Genomic DNA, 22,428 nt, shown 5'->3' on the forward strand with positions numbered 1-22,428 from the left:
AAAGCCTCTGCCTTCGGCTCAGGTCATGATCCCAGCATCCTGGGATCGAGCCCCGCATCGGGCTCTCTGCTCAGTGGGGAACCTGCTTCCTCCTCTCTCTCTGCCTGCCTCTCTGCCTACTTGTGATCTCTGTCTGTCAAATAAATAAATAAAATCTTAAAAAAAAAAGAAGTGGAGGGACTTGGTTATAATTTTATGCATGTATGATTAACACAGGCACTGAAATAACTTCCATTCTTATAGTTGCTTCTTTCAAGAATATTCACTGAAACTTGTGCCATATAATCTTCTGAGTTTTTTAAGATTTTACTTATTTATTTGACACAGAGAGAGACACAGCAAGAGGGAACACACGCAGGGTGAGTGGGACAGGGAGAAGTAGGCTTCCCACTGAGCAGCGAGCCCAATGCGGGGCTCAATCCCAGAACCCTGGGATCATGACCAGAGCCAAAGGCAGATGCTTAAGGACTGAGCCACCCAGGCACCCCTTGGACCTTATATTCTTAGGAGGGATGGGAAATAAATGCTAAATGAATAAATTTTATTATATATTAGGAAGTACTACGTGCCACAGAAAATGAAAAGCAGGGTAAAAGAGATTAGGAATGCTGGTGAAGCAAGAGGTAAAAATAATTAGTAAGTTAACATTTAAGCAAATATTTGAAGCAAGCAAAGAAGTTAATCACTTAGATATATGGAGAAAGCATTCTGGGCAAAGGAAACAGCCTAAAAGTTTGTTTTCTATGTGTGAGAAATAGTAAGTAGGCCAGTGTTACTGGAGAGGTGTAGTAGGAGATGAAATCAGGAGATAAAAGATTATATAAGCTTAATAAGCTTTCTAAGGAATTTGGCTCTTACCTTGAGAGGGATAGAGAACTACTGAAGTGTTAGTGGAGTAAAGGAGTGATATCTATTTACAGTTTAATAAAAATACTGAAAGGTGGAAAATAGGGAAGAAGCAAGGGGACCTAAGATTTTAGTAATCCAGGTGAAGAGATGAGTAACCAGACCAAGGAGCTATCAATGGAGGTATAGTGAGATGGTCAGATTCTAGGTATATTTTGTAGGAAATGCCAAGAGTATATCCTGACAGATTGGATATGAACCGTAACAGAAAAATGAGACAAGCAAGCCTTCCAAATCTATGATCTGAGCAATGGCAGGATGGATTAACCAACAACAGTGAAGGGGAAGGCCATGGGCACAGCAGGTTCAGGTAGAGAGATATGGAAGATCTGGAGTTCAATTTTGAATATAGTAAACTTTTAAGGTATTTTTTTAGATAATGAAATGGAAATGCTGAGAAGGCAGATGGACCCATAAGACTGAGTTTAAGATAGAGGTCTGGAATTTTAAACTAGGAATTGCCAACATATACATGGTAGTTTGTATGCATGTGTTTCTTAAATATTTTATTTATAAAAGTATTTTATAATACCCTGCTGAGTAGGGAGCCCGATGCAGGGCTTGATCCCAGGACCCTAAGACCATGACGTGAGCCAAAGGCAAACGCTTAACCCACTGAGCCACCCAGGCATCCTAAATATTTTATTTATTTATTTATTTGTCAGAGAGAGAGAGCACAAGCAGGAGGAGCAGCAGGCAGAGGGGGCTTCAACCCAGGACTCGATCCCAGGTCTCTGAGATCATGACCTGAGCTGAAGACAAATGTTTAACTGACTGAACCACCCAAGCACCTGCCAACATATACGTGGTAGTTAAAGAGAATATATTACCAAGAGAATGAGTGTGGATAAACAGAAGAGAAAGAAGCAAGTAATGAACAACCCTAAAGCACTCCAACATTAAGATACCTGAGAAAACAAAACAAAGTAAAAGAGATTAAGAAGGAGTAAGTGTTAAAAAAAATGTTAAGGGGCACTTGGGTGGCTCAGTCAGTTAAGTATCTGCCTTGGGCTCAGGTCATGATCCCAGGGTGCTGGGACTGAGCCCTGAGTCAGGCTCCCTGCTCCCTGTGTTTATACTGAAAAAGAATAAAATACTGAAAAAGAATAAAATTGGGAGACCTGGATGGCTCAGTTAGTTGAGCAACTTGCCTTTGGCTCAGGTCATGATCTCAGGGTCCTGGAATCTAATCCTGCTTTGAGTTCCCTGTTCAACAGGGAGTCTGCTTATCCTTGTCCCTCTGACCCTCCTCCCTGCTTGTGCTCTATCTCAAATAAATAAAATCTTTTTTAAAAAATGAAAACCTGGAATATTAGTCAAGAAATGTCACAAAAATAATAATAACAGCTAATGATAGTAATCATTAAAAAGAATTATGTGCGGGGCGCCTGGGTGGCTCAGTGGGTTAAGCCTCTGCCTTCGGCTCAGGTCATGATCTCAGGGTTCTGGGATCAAGTCCCGCATCGGGCTCTCTGTTCGGCAGGGAGCCTGCTTCCTCCTCTCTCTCTCTCTCTGCCTGCCTCTCTGCCTACTTGTGGTCTCTCTCTGTCAAATAAATAAATAAAATCTTTAAAAAAAAAAAAAGAATTATGTGCATGTTGTGACTTGCAAAACACCAGAAATGAGTCATACATAAATAAAAGGTGCCTAATAGAATGTAGAAGCTATGTAGAAGGGAGATTACTGTAGTATTTATACTTACTCTTTCAAATAAGAATGTATCATTTTGCAATTTTATTTTATTTTTTTTAAAGATTTTATTTATTTATTTGAGAGAGAGACAGTGAGAGAGAGCATGAACGAGGAGAAGGTCAGAGAGAGAAGCAGGCTCCCCGTGGAGCTGGGAGCCCGATGTGGGACTCGATCCTGGAACTCCAGGATCATGACCTGAGCCGAAGGCAGTCGTCCAACCAACTGAGCCACCCAGGCGTCCCTCATTTTGCAATTTTAGAATCAATTTTAGAAAGCAATAAGGGAAAACATAAAGAAAATAATTAACCTCAGAAGAAAACTGTAACATTGACAACAAAAATGAAGAGGGAAAATAGCCTAAAAATAAACTTTACAAGAAATAGGCAAAAGCTTTACAATTCTAATGAGGGACCCAATGCCCCCCCACCATAAATCTGCATAAAGGGAGAAGATGCATACTTTGCTTTTCTATGTGAAGAACAACGTAAAGCCATTAATTCTAAATCAATATATTACTTTCACTCATAATCAGAATTGCATTGTGAATTTTTTTAAAAAATTGTTTAATAAAGTATTTCGCAGAACTTTGTGGTCCATCTAAAGCCTCTATATTCCTGGAAGGAGTGTCACTGTTATTCATAGTGAGCCCCTTGGACCACACCTGATAGTTTATAACTATAGTTTATGACTCCCCAAATACCCCTATATAATTTTTGCTAATGTGATGATTTAGTGTGGAGGCTGGCCATGCCAGAAAGACCAACCATGTAACTAAAGTATTGATGCTTTGAGCTACCATGGTATCAATTTGACTTTTGGGAAGGGAAGGAGGCTGGAGTTTGTATCATATTAAGGACTCAGCAGTGACTCACTCAATCATGCCTACATAATGAAACTGAAACACAAAAAAACAAATAACCCTGTACAATGATGCTCTCTAGAGAGCTTATTCTTTTAAACACTGAAATGTCGGGAGGGCCCCTTCATGTTTGCAGGTCTCGGAGACCTTGCCCTTGGTGTCTCTACTTTTGGCTGGTTCTTTGTATCTTTTATTAAAATAAAACTGTAATCATAATATAGTTCTTCCCTGACCTCTGTGAACCACTGTTGTGAATTACCAAATGTGAGGGTGTCTGCGGGTACCCCCTTATCTATAGCCAGCTCGTCAGAAATGAGGGCAGCCCTGAAGATCCAAACTTGCAGCTGGTGTCTGAAATAAGCACGGTCTTGTGCAGACTGTTCTCTCAGATTTTGAAGTTTGGAAAACTGACCTTTTTAAGAATCCAGGGGCGCCTGGATGGCTCAGTGGGCTAAGCCTCTGCCTTTGGCTCAGGTCATGATCTCAGGGTTTTGGGATCGAGCCTCACACTGGGCTCTCTGCTCAGAGGGGAGCCTGCTTCCCCCTCTCTTTCTGCCTGCCTACTTGTGATTTTTCACTCTTTCAGATAAATAAAAAAATCTTTAAAAATGTTTTTAAATCATAAAGCACATCAAAAAAGTAAACATGTATTTAGGATAGAATATGCGTTGTCCATAAAAGATGCATTAATAAAAAAAGATTGAAATCATACAAATTATCTTTCTCAATCATAATGAAATTAAACTAGGAATCAAGAGCAAAATGAAAACTGGAAAAATCCACAAATATGTGGAAGTTAAACACTTAATCAACCAAAGAAGATATCACAAGTTATCTTGAAACCCATGGAAATAAAAATATAACATACCAGAAATTATGGGATGCATCAAAAGCTGTGCTAAAAGGGAAATATATAGCTATTAATGCTTACATTAAAGAAGAAGGAGCCAAAATCAACAACCTAACTTTGCATCTTAACCAACTAGAAAAAGAGCAAACTAAATCCAAAGCTAGGAAAGACTAAGCAGAGATAAGCAAAATAAATAGAAAAATAATAGAATCAGCAAAACCAAGAGATAGTTATTCAAAAAGACAGGCAAAACTGACAAACTTTTATTTGGGTTGTCTAATAAAAAAGAAGACTTGAATAACTAAAATCAGAAACAAAAGGTGCCACATTATTACCAATCATACAAAAATAAAAAGGATTATAAGAGAGTACTATGAACAACTGCATGCCAACAAATGGAGTAAACTGGATAAAATGGACAAATTCTAAGAAACATACAACCTACCAAGACTGAATCATAAAGAAATAGAAAATCTGAACAGACACATAACTAGTAAGTTGACTGTATCAGTAATTCAAAACCTCCTAACAAGAAAAGGCCTACGACCAGATAGTGTCTTTGGTGAATTCTATCACACATTTAAAACATTCAGGCAAATCCTCCTCAAACTCTTCCAAAGAAATGAAGAGGAGTGATGAATTCCAAACTCATTCATTCAAACTCATACAGGCCAGCATTACTCTGATACCAAAGCAAGACTATAAGATACTATGAGAAAACTAGAAACCAGTATCTCTTATGAGCACTGATGTAAAAATCATCAACAAATACTATCAAACTGAATTCAACAGCATATTGTAAGGATTATACACCATGACCAAGTGGAATTTAATGCTGGACTACAAGGATGGTTCAGCAAAAATTAATGTAACACACATTAACAGAAGGAAAAATGATCATTTCAATTGGTTCAGAAAAAGCATTTGACAAAATCCATAACCCTTTCATGATAAAAAACACTCAACAAACTGGCAATAGAAAGAAACTACTTCAACATAATACAAATTATATATGAAAAGCCCATAGCTAAAATCATACTTAATGGTAAAGACTGAAAGCTTTCCTCCAAGATTTCCAGGAAAAAGGCAAGAATGCCTACCTTTACCATTTCTAGTCATGACAGTACTGGATGTTCTAGCCAGAGCAATTAGTCAAGAAAAATCTAAAAATCCATATTATAAAGTTAGAAGTAAAATTATGTGTTTGTAGATGACATGCTCTTCTATGTAGAAACACTAAAGACTCCACTTGCCCCCACCATCCATTTGAACTAATAAACAAATTCAGCAAAATAGCAAGATACAAAGTCAACACATCCCAATCAGTTGCATTTCTATACATGAACAATGAACAATCTGAAAATGAAATGAAAACAACTCTATTTATAATAGAATAAAATAGGAATTAATCAAAGAGGTGAGACTTATATAATGAAAACTGCAAAACATTGCAGAAAGAAATCAAATAAGCTGTAAATAAATGGAGATACCCTGAGTTCATGAATTAGAACATTAATATTGCTAAGAAGTATATACTATTAGGGGTGGGAGGTTGGGGTACCAGGTGGTGGGTATTATAGAGGGCACGGCTTGCATGCAGCACTGGGTGTGGTGAAAAAATAATGAATACTGTTTTTCTGAAAATAAATAAATTGGAAAAAAAAGAAGTATATACTATTAAAGCTATCTACAGATTCAGTACAATTCCTGTTAAATCCCAATGATTTTTTTTCAGATATAAGAAACAATTGATCCTAAAATTCATATGGAATCTCAATGGACCCCAAATAGTGAAAGTAATCTTGAAAAGGAAGATCAAATTTCCAGAACAAATCTGGAAAAGCAAGAACAAAGTCCCACAATTCCTGATTTCAGAAATTTCTACAGAGCTACAGTAATCAAAACAGTGTATTACTGGCATAAGGACAGACATACAGACTAATGGAATAGAAAATAGAAAGCCCAACAATAAACCCTCACATATATAGTCAAATGACTTTTGATAAGGGTGCCAACGTATATGAAAAACCCAGCAATTATCAACCTCAACAGGGAAAAACTGAGTTTTTCTATAGTCAAGAACAAGAGAGTGATGTCCACTGTCACCACTGTTATTTTTTCAAAAAGATTTATTTATTTATTGGAGAGAGAGAGAGAGAGCACTAGTGGGAGGGGTAGAGGGAAAGGAGAGAGAAACTTAAGTAGACTCCACACAGAGCGCAGAGCCCTCAAGTCCTCTTAAGCTGAGATTAAGAGTTAGATAATCAACTGAGCCATCCAGGCACTTCAGGAGAATGATAACTACAGAGAACAAACTTAGCATGCTGGAGGAGAGATGGGTGGAGAAGATGGGCTAAATGGGTGATGGGCATTAATGAGGACAGTTGCTGTGATGAGCACTGGGTGTTATATGTAAGTGATGAATCACTGAATTCTATTCCTGCAAGTAGTACTACACTATATGTTAACTTAACTTGGATTTAAATAAAATCTTGGAAAGAAAAAAAAAGGAAAGAAATTTGTTGCATTTCCATACATCAATAACGAAGCAACAGAAATATAAATCAAGGACTCAATCCCTTTTACAATTGTACCAAAAGCCATAAGATAGCTAGGGATAAACCTATCTAAAGAGGTGAAAGACCTGTACTCTGAAAACTATAAAACACTGAAGAAAGAAATTGAATATGCTACAAAGAAATGGAAAGACTTTCCATGCTCATGGATTGGAATAACAAATATTGTTAAAATATCTACACTACCCAAAGCAATCTATAGGTTTAATGCAATCCCTATCAAAATACCAACAATATTTTTCACAGAACTAGAACAAACAAGCCTAAAATTTGTATAGAAACACAAAAGACCCTGAATAGACAAAGCAAATTTGAAAAAGCAAAGCAAAACTGGAGGCATCACAATTCTGGACGTCAAGTTATATTACAAAGCATAGTGAACAAGACAGTATGGTACTGGCACAAAAACAGACATACAGATCAACAGAACAGAATAAAAAATCCAGAAATGAACCCACCACTATATGATCAGTTAATCTTTGACAAAGCAGGAAAGAATATCCAATGGAAAAAAGACAGTCTCTTCAACAAATGGTGTTATGAAAACTGGACCACTTTCTTACATAATACCCACAAAAATAAGTCCAAAATGGAGGAAAGACCTAAATATGAGACAGGAAGCCATTAAAATCCTAAAGAACATGGACAGTAACCTCTTTGACTTCAGCCATAGCAACTTCTTGCTAGATGTCTCTTGAGGCAAGGGAAACAAAAACAAAAACAAACACTATTGGGACTTCATCAGACTAAGTTTCTGCACATCAAAGGAAACAATCAACAAAACTAAAAGGCAACCTACAGAATGGGAAATGATATTTACAAATGACGTATCTGATAGAGTTAATATTCAAAATCTATAAAGAGCTCACCACACTCAAACCCCCAAAAACAAATAATCCAATTCAGAAATGGGCAAAAGACATGTATAGACATTTTTTCCCAAAGAAGACATACAGATGCTAAGGGTGCAAAGACCATTCAGTGGGAAAGGACAGGCTTTTCAACAAACAGTGCCGAGAAAACTGGGTATCCTTATGCAAACAAAAGAGCTGGGCTCTTACTTTACATCATATACAAAAGTTTACCTCAAATGGATCAGAGACCTAAATGTAAAACCTAAAACTAAAATACTTTTAGTTTCCAACATAGGGAAAAATACTCAAAAATACTCATGACATTGAATTTAGCAATGATTTCTTGGTTATGATATCATAAAGCATAAGCACCAAAGGAAAAGTAAAACAATTTCATGAAAATTAAAATCTTTTATTTATTAAAGGTTATAATCAACAAAGTAAAAAGGCAACCCACAGAATGGGAGAAAAACATCTGCAAATCATACATCTGAAAATGGATATATCAGAATATATAAAGAACTGCAACTGGATAAGAACACAACTAAAAAATAGACAAAGGACTTGAACAGACATTTTTCCAAAGAAGATATACAAATGGCCAACAAGTATGAAAAGATGTTCAACATCATTAATCATTAGGGGAATGCAAATCAAAATCACAAGATGCTACTTCATACTGATTAGGATGGCTATGATTAAAAAAGAAAGAAAGAAAGAAAAAGTAAATAACAGGTGGTAGTGAAAATGTGGGGAAATTGGAACCCTTGGCACTGTTGGTGAGAATGTAAAATGGGAGAGCCTCCATGGAAAATAGTATGGCATTTCCTCAAAAATTAAAAATAAGACCCAGCAATTCCTCTTCTAAGTATATACCCAAAAGAATTAGAAGCAAGGTCTTAAAATAGGCGGTTGTGCTCCTATGTTCACAGGAGCATTATTTACAATAGCCAAAAGATAGAAGCAACCAAAGTGTCATTAAATGGATGGATAAACAAAATGTGGTGTGTGTATATACACACACACAATCAAATGTTATTCCCCTTTTGAAAAGGAGGAAATTGGGGCACCTGGGTGGGTCAATGGGTTAAAGCCTCTGCCTTCAGCTCAGGTCATGATCCCAGGATCCTGGGATGGAGCCCAGCTCTCTGCTCAGCAGGGAGTTTGCTTCCTCCTCTCTCTCTGCCTGCCTCTCTGCCTACTTGTGGTCTCTGTCTGTCAAATAAATAAATAAATAATCTTAAAAAAAAAAAAAATGAAAAGCTGGAAATTGTGAGACATGCTACAATGTGATTCAACTTTGAAGACATTAACCCATGTAAAATAAGCCAGTCACAAAAAGACAAATGCTGTCCACTTATATCAAGTACCTAGATTATTGAAATTCAAAGAAAGAAGGTGGAATGGTGGTTGCCAGGGACTAGGGAAGGGGAGAATGGAGACTTAACTGTTTAATGCATATAGAGTTTTCAGTCTTACAAGATGAAAAGAGTTCTATGGAAAGATTCTGGTGATTGTAGCAAAACAATCTGGACAATATACTTTAAAAATAGTTAAGAGTAAATTTTATTACAGTAGCTTACTATAAAAAATTAATGTTTTTAATATAAAACAAATGAAAAAAATCCGTAATAAGGTAGAACCCTTATAAATATGCAAAATGTATTAATAATTCATTAAAAATAGACAAATGATGTGAAGACACAACTTTTAACTGGGTAACAAATGCATGTAACAATATCAATCTCATGTATTCAAAGAAATGTAAATTAAGAAAATACATTATGATATTATATTTAATCTACCATGTTATCAAAAGGTATAGATGCACTCTTTTCTCATTCACATGGAGTGTATATGGGTATAAAATTAGAGACCGCAACATGGTAGTGAGTTGCCAGTCCTTTTAACAGTGTCAGGATTCCTGTCCAGCAATAGAGCAGGCTGGTTAATATGACAAACCTGTCTGGTTAAAACAACTAAAAAACACAAGATGTTACATAAAATACAGAAAATTTCTTTTTAGATGTGTTGCAAAGCTGGCAAGAAATTAAGGTAAACTCCCAGAAGTCAAAAAGACTCCAGAAGGTACTTTCAAGTAAGTAAGGGGCAACTGAAGCTAACACCCTCAGTTTAACCCTAATGAGAAAGAAGGTCTTAGCCACATCTAACTGGAGTCTTAGGAAAAGAAAATACAGAGAATAGGGAAGTGATAATATGTGAAAAATAACCACTGATCATTACCCAGGACCTATTAAGACCTGAATGGTCAGATATCAGAACCATAATCCCAAGTAGAGCAATTAAAATGTTATTTAATTTAGATATGTCATAGTGAAAATACAGAATAACAAGGGCAAAGAGAAGGTAGTTTTTAAAAGAAGCAAGGAAGAAAATATTAATGAAAACTGACATCTTAAAACCAACAATAGAAGCCAGAAAAGTATGGAGTGGTATCTTTAAGGTGCTGATAAAAATAATGACTGTCAATTTATGAGTGCATATATATATTCTTATATGCATGAAAGCAAAATAAGTACACCAAACAAATGAATAAATTAGTAATAACAAAACAGACTGTATAAATAGTATATTTATTGATAAAGGAGTTGACATAGGAAAATGTTCTGGGATATAGAAAGGAATGATGAAAGAAGAAAATGAAACATGGGTAAATCTAAACAACACTAACTGAACAAAATAATGGTCTAATTTTGTAACTTCATAAAATGAAATAATTTATGGGATTAAAAAAACTGAAATGAGGGGCGCCTGGGTGGCTCAGTGGGTTAAGCCGCTGCCTTCGGCTCAGGTCGTGATCTCGGGGTCCTGGGATCGAGTCCCACATCGGGCTCCCTGCTCAGCAGGGAGCCTGCTTCCTCCTCTCTCTCTGCCTGCCTCTCTGCCTATTTGTGATCTCTCTCTCTGTCAAATAAATAAATAAATAATATTTTTAAAAAACTGAAGTGAGGATAAGTGAAATTAAATCATTCTAAAGTTCTTATATTTTTAAGGGAGGAAAATAAAGGTAAGGATTAATTTTAGACTTTTTTTTTAAAGATTTTATTTATTTATTTGACAGAGAGAAATCACAAGTAGATGGAGAGGCAGGCAGAGAGAGAGAGAGGGAAGGAGGCTCCCCGTTGAGCAGAGAGCCCGATGCGGGACTCGATCCCAGGACCCCGAGATCATGACCTGAGCCGAAGGCAGCAGCTTAACCCACTGAGCCACCCAGGTGCCCCAATTTTAGACTTTGTTAAGGTGATTATTAATGTTAACTTTTTTTTAAAGATTTTATTTTCAAGTAATCTCTACAGCCAAACTGGGGCTCAAACTTACAACCCTAAGGTCAAGAGTCATATGTTTTACTGACTGAACTAGCCAGATGTCCCATAAATGTTAAATTTTTTAAGCTAACCAATAGAAGAATAGAAATAGACTGTTTATCTTTCAAAGTAGCAGATGGAGTAAAAGTCAAGAAACAAAATATAGGAAAAGAATTTATAAAAGAAAATAAGATGGTGGAAATCAGTCCAATTCTACCAATAATACCAAAATATGTAACTATCATCATTTAGTTAAAAGATACAGATTATCAGAGTAGACTAAAAAACTCTTTAGCGGGGCGCCTGGGTGGCTCAGTGGGTTAAGCCGCTGCCTTCGGCTCAGGTCATGATCTCAGGGTCCTGGGATCGAGTCCCGCATCGGGCTCTCTGCTCGGCATGGAGCCTGCTTCCTCCTCTCTCTCTCTGCCTGCCTCTCTGCCTACTTGTAATCTCTCTCTGTCAAATAAATAAATAAAATCTTTAAAAAAAAACCTCTTTAGCTATAAATACTCTTTATAAGAGAAACACAGAAAGTAAGGGAGTAGAGGAATAGAAAAACTATACCAAGGAAGTATTAACAAAAGAAGGCTAGTATAGCTACACTAATATCAAGCAATATAGTTAAGGGAAAAATCATCACTAGATTTAAAGAGGGTAACAATAATATATGGAGGAATTTACCAGAGAAATAAAACAATTGCAAAAACATATGACCTTAAAATACTTTTAAAATATAAAAAACCAGTTGTCAGAATTACCCCAAAAATTATGTATTCACCATTAGAGTTTTTGGACAAGTCTTCCTATAATTGACTTCTCAGAGATTTTTTTAAAAATCAATGATACAGAAGATTTGATCAGCAAAATTAATGAGCTAATTCAAAGGACATATATCAAATGCTATATATTGCACAACCAGAAACAGATATTATTTCCTAGGACATACCAACTATTTATCAAAATTAACCACTAAGACATAAAATAAATTTTCGGCAGCACATATATACTAAAGAATTTGAATTAAATAGACCATATTCTCTAACTACAGTGCAGTTAACGAAGCAAAAACTTGAATTTGGAACTTAAAAATCCCAAGTAATTCATGGGTCTGCAATTTACCCCAAAGATACAGATGTCGTGAAAAGAAGGGCCATCTGTACCCCAATGTTTATAGCAGCAATGGCCATGGTCGCCAAACTGTGGAAAGAACCAAGATGCCCTTCAAAGGACGAATGGATAAGGAAGATGTGGTCCATACAAACTATGGAGTATTGTGCCTCCATCAGAAAGGATGAATACCCAACTTTTGTAGCAACATGGATGGGACTGGAAGAGATTATGCTGAGTGAAATAAGTCAAGCAGAGAGAGTCAATTATCATATGGTTTCACTTATTTGTGGAGCATAACAAATATCATGGAGGACAAGGGGTGTTAGAGAGGAGAAGGGAGTTGGGGTAAACTGGAAGGGGAGGTGAATCACGAGAGACTATGGACTCAAAAACAATCTTGAGGGGTTTGAAGTGGCGGGGGCGGGGGTGGGAGGTTGGCGTACCAGGTGGTGGGTATTATATAGGGCACGGATTGCATGGAGCACTGGGTGTGGTGAAAAAATAATGAATACTGTTTTTCTGAAAATAAATAAATTGTAAAAATTTTAAAAAAATAAAAGGAAAATGAGTATTACTGTAAATATCTCTGTCAGTATCACTCAACTCACCCCCCCAGTACTCCTCCCTAGTCTTTTATGTTCTTGTTAAATTTTTTTTTAAGATTTTATTTATTTATTTGACAGACAGGGATCACAAGTAGGCAGAAACACAGGCAGAGAGAAGGAAGCAGGCTCCCTGCTGATCAGAGAGCCCTATGTGGGGCTCGATCCTAGGAACCTGGGATCATGACCTGAGCCGGAGGCAGAGGCTTTAACCCACTAAGCCACCTAGGCACCCCTCTGCTATTTCATTTTTGGTCGTATGGAAATGCAACAGGTTTCTGTACATTTGGTATCCTGCAACATTTATAATCACTACTGAATTCATTTATCAGTTTTAGCAATTTTTTGGTGGAGTCTTTTGGATTTTTCTATTATATACAGTATCATGTCATCTAATAGTGAAGACATTCTTTTTGATTTGGATGCTTTTTATTTCATATAGTTTTGTGTGATGATAGCAAGCATTCTTGCTCACTTTTGGTCTTAATGAGAGTGCTTTCATATTTTGTTATTAATAACTGATATTTAAAGGTTTTTTGGGTCTTTTTGCTTCTGTTTGCTAGAGTTTCATTATAGAAAGCTTTTGAAAGGCATCCGGGTGGCTCAGTTGGTTGGGCGTCTGCCTTTGACTCAGGTCATGGTCCCAGGGTTCTGAGATTGAGCCCCACATTGGGCTCTTTGCTCAGTGGGAAGCCTGCTTCTCCCTCTCCCTTTGCCTGGAGCTCCCCCTGCTTGTGCTATCTCTGTCAAATAAATAAATAAAATCTTAAAAAAAAAAAAGAAAGCTTTTACGTTTTAACAAATGTTTTTCCAGCTCTGTAGATGATTAGATGGTTTTTAGTTTTTCATCTGTTAACATGGTGAATTACATATTACATTTTTAATGTTGAACTAACTTTATAGACATGAGACAAACCCATTTATATCTTTTTCATTCATGGCTACTTGCTGTTTGCCAATATATTTTTTAGGTTTTTTGCATCTACAGTAATCAGTGAGTAATGTTGATGTTCAATTTTTCCTTCATGTACTCTTCTTGTCAGATTTTGGAATCAAGATACTACTCTCTTAACATTTATTGGTGGGTATTCCTCTTTTTTCTTCCTTAGAATAATTTGTGTAAAATCAAAATTATTTGTTTTTTGAATGGTAGAACTTTGTTCATCTTGACCTGTGATTTTTCTTATGAAAAGAATTTAAACAACTAATTCAATTTATTACAAGATCTTGTTTCTCTTATAATCATGGAGTTATAGTATTTTTCTAAGAATTTCTATGTCTTATGTAAATATTCAAATTTATTATATAAAGTTACCATTATCTTCTCTTATCTAAAGTTGGCATTGTTTGTAATTATAACCTATTTTTTTCTTCCAAAAAGAGAGAAACAAAATTTTCCATGGATTTCTCTTTTTTTTTGTATTTTCAGACACTTTTCACTTCACTGATCCTCTCTAATTTATCTTTTTAAAAATTTCATGGGGGTGCCTGGATGGCTCACGTCAGGATCCCAGAGTCCTGGGTTCGAGCCCCACATCAGGCTCTTTATTCACGGCCTGCTTCTCCATCTCCTCTGCCTGCTGCTCCCCCTGCCTGTGCTCTCTCACTCTGTCAAATAAATAAAAATCTCTTTTAAAAATTTCATTTATTTATCTTCTTTATTATTTAATTCTTCCCTTGTTTGTTTATGCTAAACTTTTTTAACTTCTAAACTTTCTAAACTTCTTCCCTTGTTTATTCTAAACTTTTTTTATTCTAGTTTTTAAAAAAGATTTTATTTATTTATTTGACAGAGCTAGGTAACAAGTAGGCAGAGAAACAGGCAGAGAGAGAGAGGGAAGCAGGCTCCCTGCTGAGCAGAGAGCCCAATGCGGGGCTCGATCCCAGAATCTGAGATCATGACCTGAGCCGAAGGCAGCGGCTTAACCCACTGAGCCACCCAGGTGCCCCTCTAAACTTTTTTTTAAAAAGATTTTATTTATTTATTCGACAGAGAGAGAGAGATTACAAGTAGGCAGAGAGAAAGGGAGAAGCAGGCTCCCTGCTGAGCCAAGGGCTTGATGTGGGGCTTGATCCCATGACCCTGGGATCATGACCCAAGCCAAAGGCAGAGGTTTTAACCCACTGAGCCACCCAGGCGCCCCAATCTTTTTTTAACTTTTAAAGTTAGATAATTCATTGTTTTTGAGTGTCTCTCTTCTCTATTTTAAGCACTTAAGACTTAGGAACAGAGGCACCTGACTGGCTCACTCAGTGGAGCATATGACTCTTGATTTTGGGATTGTGAGTTCAAGCCCCATACTAGGTATAGTGATTACTTAGAAATAAAAATTTTTAAAACCATATTAGGAATATATTCCACATATATTATATGTTTATATCATGATATGTTGATATGATATGTTGATAGGTTGTGTTTTTGTTATCATGTATATCTAAGCATTTTCTAATTTCCATTGATTTTTTAAAAATTTATTTATTTTAATTAATTTATATATTTTCAGAAGAACAGTATTCATTATTTTTTCACCACACCCAGTGCTCCATGCAATCCGTACCCTCTATAATACCCACCACCTGGTACCCCAACTTCCCACCCCTCCGCCACTTCAAACCCCTCAGATTGTTTTTCAGAGTCCATAGTCTCTCATGATTCACCTCCCCTTCCAATTTACCCCAACTCCCTTCTCCTCTCTAACATCCCTTGTCCTCCATGATATTTGTTATTTTCCACAAATAAGTGAAACCATATGATAATGGAGATAGCACTGATAGCAACTAACAGCCTTTGAGTTCACAATATGAGAAGGGAACTGTCAAAGCACTTTTAAAAATATATCTCCAAAGACGACATACACATGGCTAATAGACACATGAAAAAATGTTCATCACCACCAGCCATGAGGGAGATTCAAAGCAAAACAACACTGAGATACCACCTTACACCAGTCAGAATGGCAAAAATTAACAAGATAATAAACAACATGTGTTGGAGAGGATGTGGAGAAAGGGGAAACCTCTTACACTGTTGGTGGGAATGCAAGTTGGTATAGCCACTTTGGAAAACAGTGTGGAGATTCCTTAAGAAATTAAATATAGAGCTACCCTATGACCCTGCAATTGCACTACTGGGTATTTACCCCAAAGATACAGATGTAGTGAAAAGAAGGGCTATCTATATCCCATTGTTCATTGTGGCAATGGCCACAGTTGCCAAACCATGGAAAGAACCAAGATGCCCTTGAATGGACAAATGGATAAAGAAGACATGGTCCATATACACTATGGAGTATTATGCCTCCATCAGAAAGGATGAATACCCAACTTTTGTATCAACATGGACGGGACTGGAAGAGATTATGCTGAGTGAAATAAGTCAAGCAGGGAAAGTCAATTATCATATGGTTTCGCTTATTTTTGGAGCATAAGGAATAACATGGAGGACATGGGGAGATGAAGAGGAGAAGTGAGTTGGGGGAAATTGGAGGGGGAGACAAACCATGAGAGACTGTGGACTCTGCAAAACAAAGGGTTTTGGAGGGAAGGGGATGGAAGGCTGGGTGAGCCTGGTGGTGGACATTATGGAGGGCACATATTGCGTGGAGCACTGGATGTGATGCATAAATAATGAATTCTGGAGCACTGAAAAGAAATTTTTTTAAAAGATTTTATTTATTTATTTGACAGAGAGAGATCACAAGTAGACAGAGAGGCAGGCAGAGAGAGAGGAAGGGAAGCAGGCTCCCCGCTGAGCAGAGAGTCCGATGCGGGACTCGATCCCAGGACCCTGAGATCATGACCTGAGCCGAAGGCAGTGGCTTAACCCACTGAGCCACCCAGGCGCCCACTGAAAAGAAATTTTAAAAAAGAAGTATATCCCATTTTATAGATAACAAAATAAAAATAGAGAGATTAAGTAACTTGCCTAAAATTTTATTGCATGTAAGAATCAAGACTTGAATCTAGCCCTTTAGTTACAGCTGTCTGTACAGCTCAAAAAGTTTATCAGATTAGGAAAAGATTAAAAGACTGGAAGAGACTTATGAAACTGGGAAGGAATGGGACTCAGAATAGATAAATGAGTTTTTAGAAAGGAGGGAGCAAAGTATTAAAGGAGGGACCATGAAGAATAAATGGGAGAGAACATTAAAAGGCCTCAAGTTTCTAGTAAGACCTAGAACATCAGAGAACATGCCAACAAAGAATGAAGAGATGATACCTCTAAGTCAGGCTGAGCCATCATCTCCAGAGGTTTTTGCCTGCCTATTTCCTCTTCACTCACCTGAGCACAAGCCTTTTGCCAGCTCTCTCTTCACCATCCAGGGCTCTTTCCCTTGTTCCAACAATAATATCACATTTGGCTTAGAAAAGCAAAGTCCTGCGTGTATGAAAAGAAACAATCTGGTCATGCAGAGGATATCCCATAACTTATAACCTAACTTTTTTTTTTACAATTTATTTATTTTCAGAAAAACAGTATTCATTATTTTTTCACCACACCCAGTGCTCCATGCAAGCCGTGCCCTCTATTATACCCACCACCTGGTACCCCAACCTCCCACTCTCCCGCCACCTCAAACCCCTCAGACTGTTTTTCAGAGTCCATAGTCAAACGCTATTATATAACCTAACTTATAACCAATCCTTTGATCAACAGGGAAGAGGGAGTTTACAGTAAGCCAGAGAAAAATATATAAAGGATGTGTATTCAAATTACAGGAAAGCTGAAGCTTCCAGCATAGATTAATAACAGACCCATCTACTGGCAACTTTACAAATATTAAACCATTACTCTGGCACAGCAACTTCAGCCAAGCACTGAGGATGCCACCCAAAGATTCAAAATAATGGTAGGCCTTTATGAGCAGAAGCTCAATTTTACAAGGATAAGATATCCTTACCTAGGGACACCAAGATCCGGTAGTTCTCCAACATCACATTACTATACAGATGCCTCTGAGAAGAATTTAGACAGTCCCACTCCTCTTGGGAGAAATCTACAGCCACATCTCTGAAGGTTACCAACTCCTGAAATGAAATAAGTGAAATAACTTCATCTCTTACTATATTCACCTTACTTGTTTTGCCCTAGGTATACTGTGCTTTCCCTGATATTACATCCTCAAATCAAAATAGTCAAACACGTTCCCCCTCAGGCCTCTTGGACTTCTCAGATCATTCTGTATTATAATAGCAAGCTCTTACTCCTGTTCTGTATTTCCCTAACCCTCCTTTGTTGTTTGCCATGGCACTTAATTATTTTGTTATTGTGTGCTCCCAACCTCCACTAAAATGTCAAGTCCAGGGGCACCTGGGTGGCTCAGTGGTTAAGCCCCTGCCTTTGGCTCAGGTCATAATTTCAGGGTCCTGGGATCAAGCCCCGAATAGGGCTCTTTGCTCAGCAGGGAGCCTGCTTCCCCCCACCCCCGCCTGCCTCTCTGCCTGCTTATGTTCTCTGTCTGTCAAATAAATAAAGTCTTAAAAAAAATGTGAAGTCCATGAGGGCAGAATACATTTTTCCTTTCCTCACTGTTACAGCCCTAGTTATAGGACAGTATTTGGCACACATGAGGCATTCAAATACTTGCTGAATAAACTGAATTAATGAATGATCAGTCTGAAGAGTCCAAGAAACTATGAGAGGATCAAAAATGAGACCAGGAAGTGCTGGGGTACCTGGGTGGCACAGTGAATTAAGCATCCCACTCTTGGTTTCTGATCAGGTCATGATCTCAGGGTCCTGAGATCGAGTTTCGTTGTCAAGCTCTGTGCTCAGCTTGTAGTCTCTCTCCCTCTGCCCCTCCCCTTGTGCATGCTCTCTTTCTCTCTCAAATAAATAAATAAATTTTTTAAAAAAGAGAGAGAGAGGGAGACCAGAAAGTTCTTGCTATATCTCTGAAAATTGTGCTAGACCAAGGACAGCAGATCATCGATTCTATTAAAATTCAAATACTTTAACCCAGAGTACTTAAAATTTTGTATAAAGAAATGGGTGGGGGTGCCTGGGTGACTCAGTGGGTTAAGCCTCTGCCTTCAACTCAGGTCATGATCTCAGGGTCCTGGGATTAAGCCCCGCATCGGGCTCTCTGCTCAGCAGGGAGCCTGCTTCCCCCCACAAGCCCCACTGCCTGCTGCTTTGTCTACTTGTGATCTCTCCCTCTCTGTCAAATTAATAAATAAAATCTTTAAAAAAAGAAAGAAATGGGTGTTCTTCTCAGAATATTGCTTCTGTCTATAGGGGCTGGGCAAAGTGCTTAAAATTTGGAGCTATGCTGTGATTCAGCTGGATATTAGTTTGCTATAATGTGACCACCTGCTGATGAAAGCTAACGTGTTTGTGTGTGTATATAATTTTTAGAAGAGGTGAATCTGTCAAGGCAAGAAAACATTTATTGGGCATTTGATACAATTTTGTCATAAACTGTCTCTACAGAATAAAAATTACTAAAGTGTTTTACAGAGGTGCCTGGGTGGCTCAGTCAGTTAAGCATCTCCCTTCAGCTCAGGTCATGATGGGATCCTGGGATCCCAGGTCCTGGGATCGAGCCTTGCTCAGCAGGGAGCCTGCTTCGCCCTCTCTTCCCTGCTTGTGCTCTTTCTTGCTATCACTGTCTCTCTGTCTCTCAAATAAATAAATAAAATCTTTAAAAAATTCTTTATTTTTTTCAAAGTTATTTTTTAAAACGTGTTTTACAACACTCAGTAACTTTTTCTTATTTATAATGTGAAGTAGTTTGTGAATTTCTTCATCTCTGCCCTACCAATAACATCCCTCATATATTGCAGAAATGTTCCTGTTAAGAGTTTGGTTCATATGCCATATATGCTTCCAAAAATGTTTTCCTTACCTTATATAAATATATATAATAAATGTATAACTATTTTTTAATATATGACATATACTTTTCAATGATTCTTTTAATGAAAGTTAATGAAAATAATGGCATCAACATAAGGAGCTTTAAATTATTACTTTAAAATACCTGATCTCTAACAAATAATCTCTTAAAAATATTTGACCTCTCTCTCTCTCTTTCTCTACACACACACACACACACACACACACACACACCATGGAATATTACTCAGCCATAAAAAAGAATTAAATCTTGCCATTTGCAACAACACGAATGGAGCTAGAGAGTATAATGCTAAGTGAAATAAGTCAGAGAAAGATAAATACCATATGACTTCACTCGTGCGGAATTTAAGAAACAAAGCAAATGAACAAAGGGGGGAAAAGAGAGATAAACCAAAAAACAGATCCTTAACTATAGAGAACAAACAGATGGTTACCAGAGGAGAGGTGGGGGGAGGCAGATAGGTGAAATAGGTGAAGGGGTTAGGAAAGCAATGGTTTTGATGCACACCCAGTAATATATAGAACCATTAGATCACTATATTGTACACCTGAAAACTAATATAGCACTGTAAGTTAACTACACTGGAATTAAAAAAAAATAAAAATAAAATGTTGATCTCTAAAAAAAAAAAAAAATGTTGATCTCTAACCAAATACTTGGTTTCAAAATCCATTATAATTATAATTAAGCCAGGATGAAGAAAGTCAACCGTTCTCTTCACCTTTCTGCCTGCATAGAAATATGGCTCCTTGCTGAGAGGACTGACTACTTCCCTTGAAGCCCTGTCATGTGGTGAGTGTTTTTATTTCCCACATTCCTTGTACCACAGCACCTGGAGGTAAGGCAGGTGATGTCTCTGCTCCTTACATTTATTTTTAGACCATTACTCCTCCCACCTCCCTGAAAGACACCTAGTTTTAAATCTTATGAAATCAGACTCTATCATCCCTCCCTGTTTTAGTCGTCTACCAGTTCCTGGTAGATACCAATACTCTGTCACTCCTTCAACACTTCAGCGCCTGGCTCACTGTCACTCTCTCCAATGCTGCTCCTATCATACATAATATTTGGTTATTTCAATATCTGTATAAATAATCCTCCTAACAACCAGGCCTCCCAGTTCTATGTCCCTTCTCTCCTCCCGTAGTGTTGTCCTCCACACTTCAATAGTCATTCACTTCCAATGCCATGCCCCAGACTTTGTCATTACCAGTAAGTAGCAAACCCTCCCTAATCTCAGCTCTCCCATTCTGACTTCTACCTCCTATATTCCAAATTTTGCCCTCTGGTACCCCAATTAGGATAATTCTTTGACCCCACTAGAACCTACAAATCACTGACTTACCATGTTTTCACTTCCTAGCACTACCATTTGTTATAATCACCCCATGGATATACCCTGGACTTCCCTGCCCTTACCAACCTGGTTAAACCACTGCCATCTCTCAGCATACTCTATTTCTGTACCTTGAACCACTGTACTTTCCTGGAGAAAATCACACCAATCATGTTAACTTCTCTCACTTTAAATTCATGACACGAACCTCAAGAGGCCCCAAATACTTTTATGATACATTTCTCTAGTCCATTCATGTCCCTACTCCCCTAAATGACCATTTCATACTTTCCCTCTCTCCTCAAATCTTCAATACCTTTTTCCTCATCCTTACCAATGATCTTGCTTTCTGTTTTACTCAAAAACCAAAATCCATTCTAGGAGAATTTCTACAATCTCCCACAACATCTACACATCTATCTGCACTGTCCCAACATACTCTAACTTGCTCCTATTACTAGTCTATATGAACAAACACTTTCTTAGCAAAGTCTGACCCCTCCACTTGTCCACTAGCCCTCAGATCCTCCTCCTACTCAAGCAGTGTTCCAGCAATCCCCTCTTCACTTTTCTTCATCTTCAAATTTCCCTTTCTACTGAATCTTAAATATCAGAATACAGCTATAAACCCATCTTGAAAAAACCTTGTTGACCACACTTCAGTTACTACCCTTTCTCTTATTCCCTTACAGCTAAAATACTTGAAAGAATGTCCTATACTTTCTATTGTTTCTATTCCTACCATGAAGAATCATATAATATGACTTGTGTAACAGAATCACTTTGACTGCTCTGTTGAGAATAGGCTAGAAGAGAGGAAGGGTGGAAGTAGAAAGAAAAAGTAGAAGAGCAAAGCAATAACCTAGATGAGAGATGACAGTTCAGACCAGAATGGAAGCAGTGTGGTAGTAAAAGTGGTCAACTTCTGGATATATTTTGAACATAGAACAAACCAGAACTTCATGATGGAAGACTTTTAGCTTGTGTAACTGAGACAGGGACGTATGTAAAAGTTTCCTAATTGGTTTCCCTATTTCTATCCTTGTCCCATTCAGTTTATTCTCAACAGTAGCCAGAGTGATTCTATTAAGTGAGAATTAGATCGTGTCACTTATGTGCCCCCAAACTTCTAATGGCTTGTTTCACTAAGTTTGAGACATTTGAGTTTGAGGTATCATTATACAACCAAATGAAGATGCTAAGTAGGTAGCTGGATATACAAGTCTGGATTTCAGGAGAGAGGTCTCGACTATATATAATTTGGTGATTGTTGGCATATAGATGGCATCTGAAGTCATGAGACAGAATGAGATTACCAAAGGAGTGAGTGTGGGTGGAGAAGAGGACCAAGGACTAAGCCTTCTTACTCAACAGGTGCTCAATAAAAATTTGCTGAGGGAATGAATGTTTGAGCAGAATCTATAATGAAGAAGTTAGTCTGTATCTTGGGGAAT

General features: G+C 37.5%; 1 protein-coding gene across 6 annotated transcripts in view; it reads right to left on the minus strand.

Annotated features, from left to right (window-relative positions):
- LOC122911610 (zinc finger protein 570) overlaps positions 1-22,428 on the minus strand; it is a 39,105-nt gene that overhangs the window by 4,280 nt on the left and 12,397 nt on the right. For all 6 annotated transcript variants that reach the window (XM_044256512.1, XM_044256511.1, XM_044256508.1 and 3 more), the window contains exons 3-4: positions 17,677-17,803; positions 17,058-17,153 (exon numbers count right to left, since the gene is read on the minus strand). In XM_044256512.1, coding sequence (XP_044112447.1) covers positions 17,058-17,153; positions 17,677-17,803 — 223 coding nt within the window. The remainder of the gene's footprint in view (positions 1-17,057; positions 17,154-17,676; positions 17,804-22,428) is intronic.

This window comes from Neovison vison, chromosome 7 (assembly GCF_020171115.1).
Source record: "Neovison vison isolate M4711 chromosome 7, ASM_NN_V1, whole genome shotgun sequence".
In the NCBI taxonomy this organism is placed as follows: Eukaryota; Metazoa; Chordata; class Mammalia; order Carnivora; family Mustelidae; genus Neogale; species Neogale vison.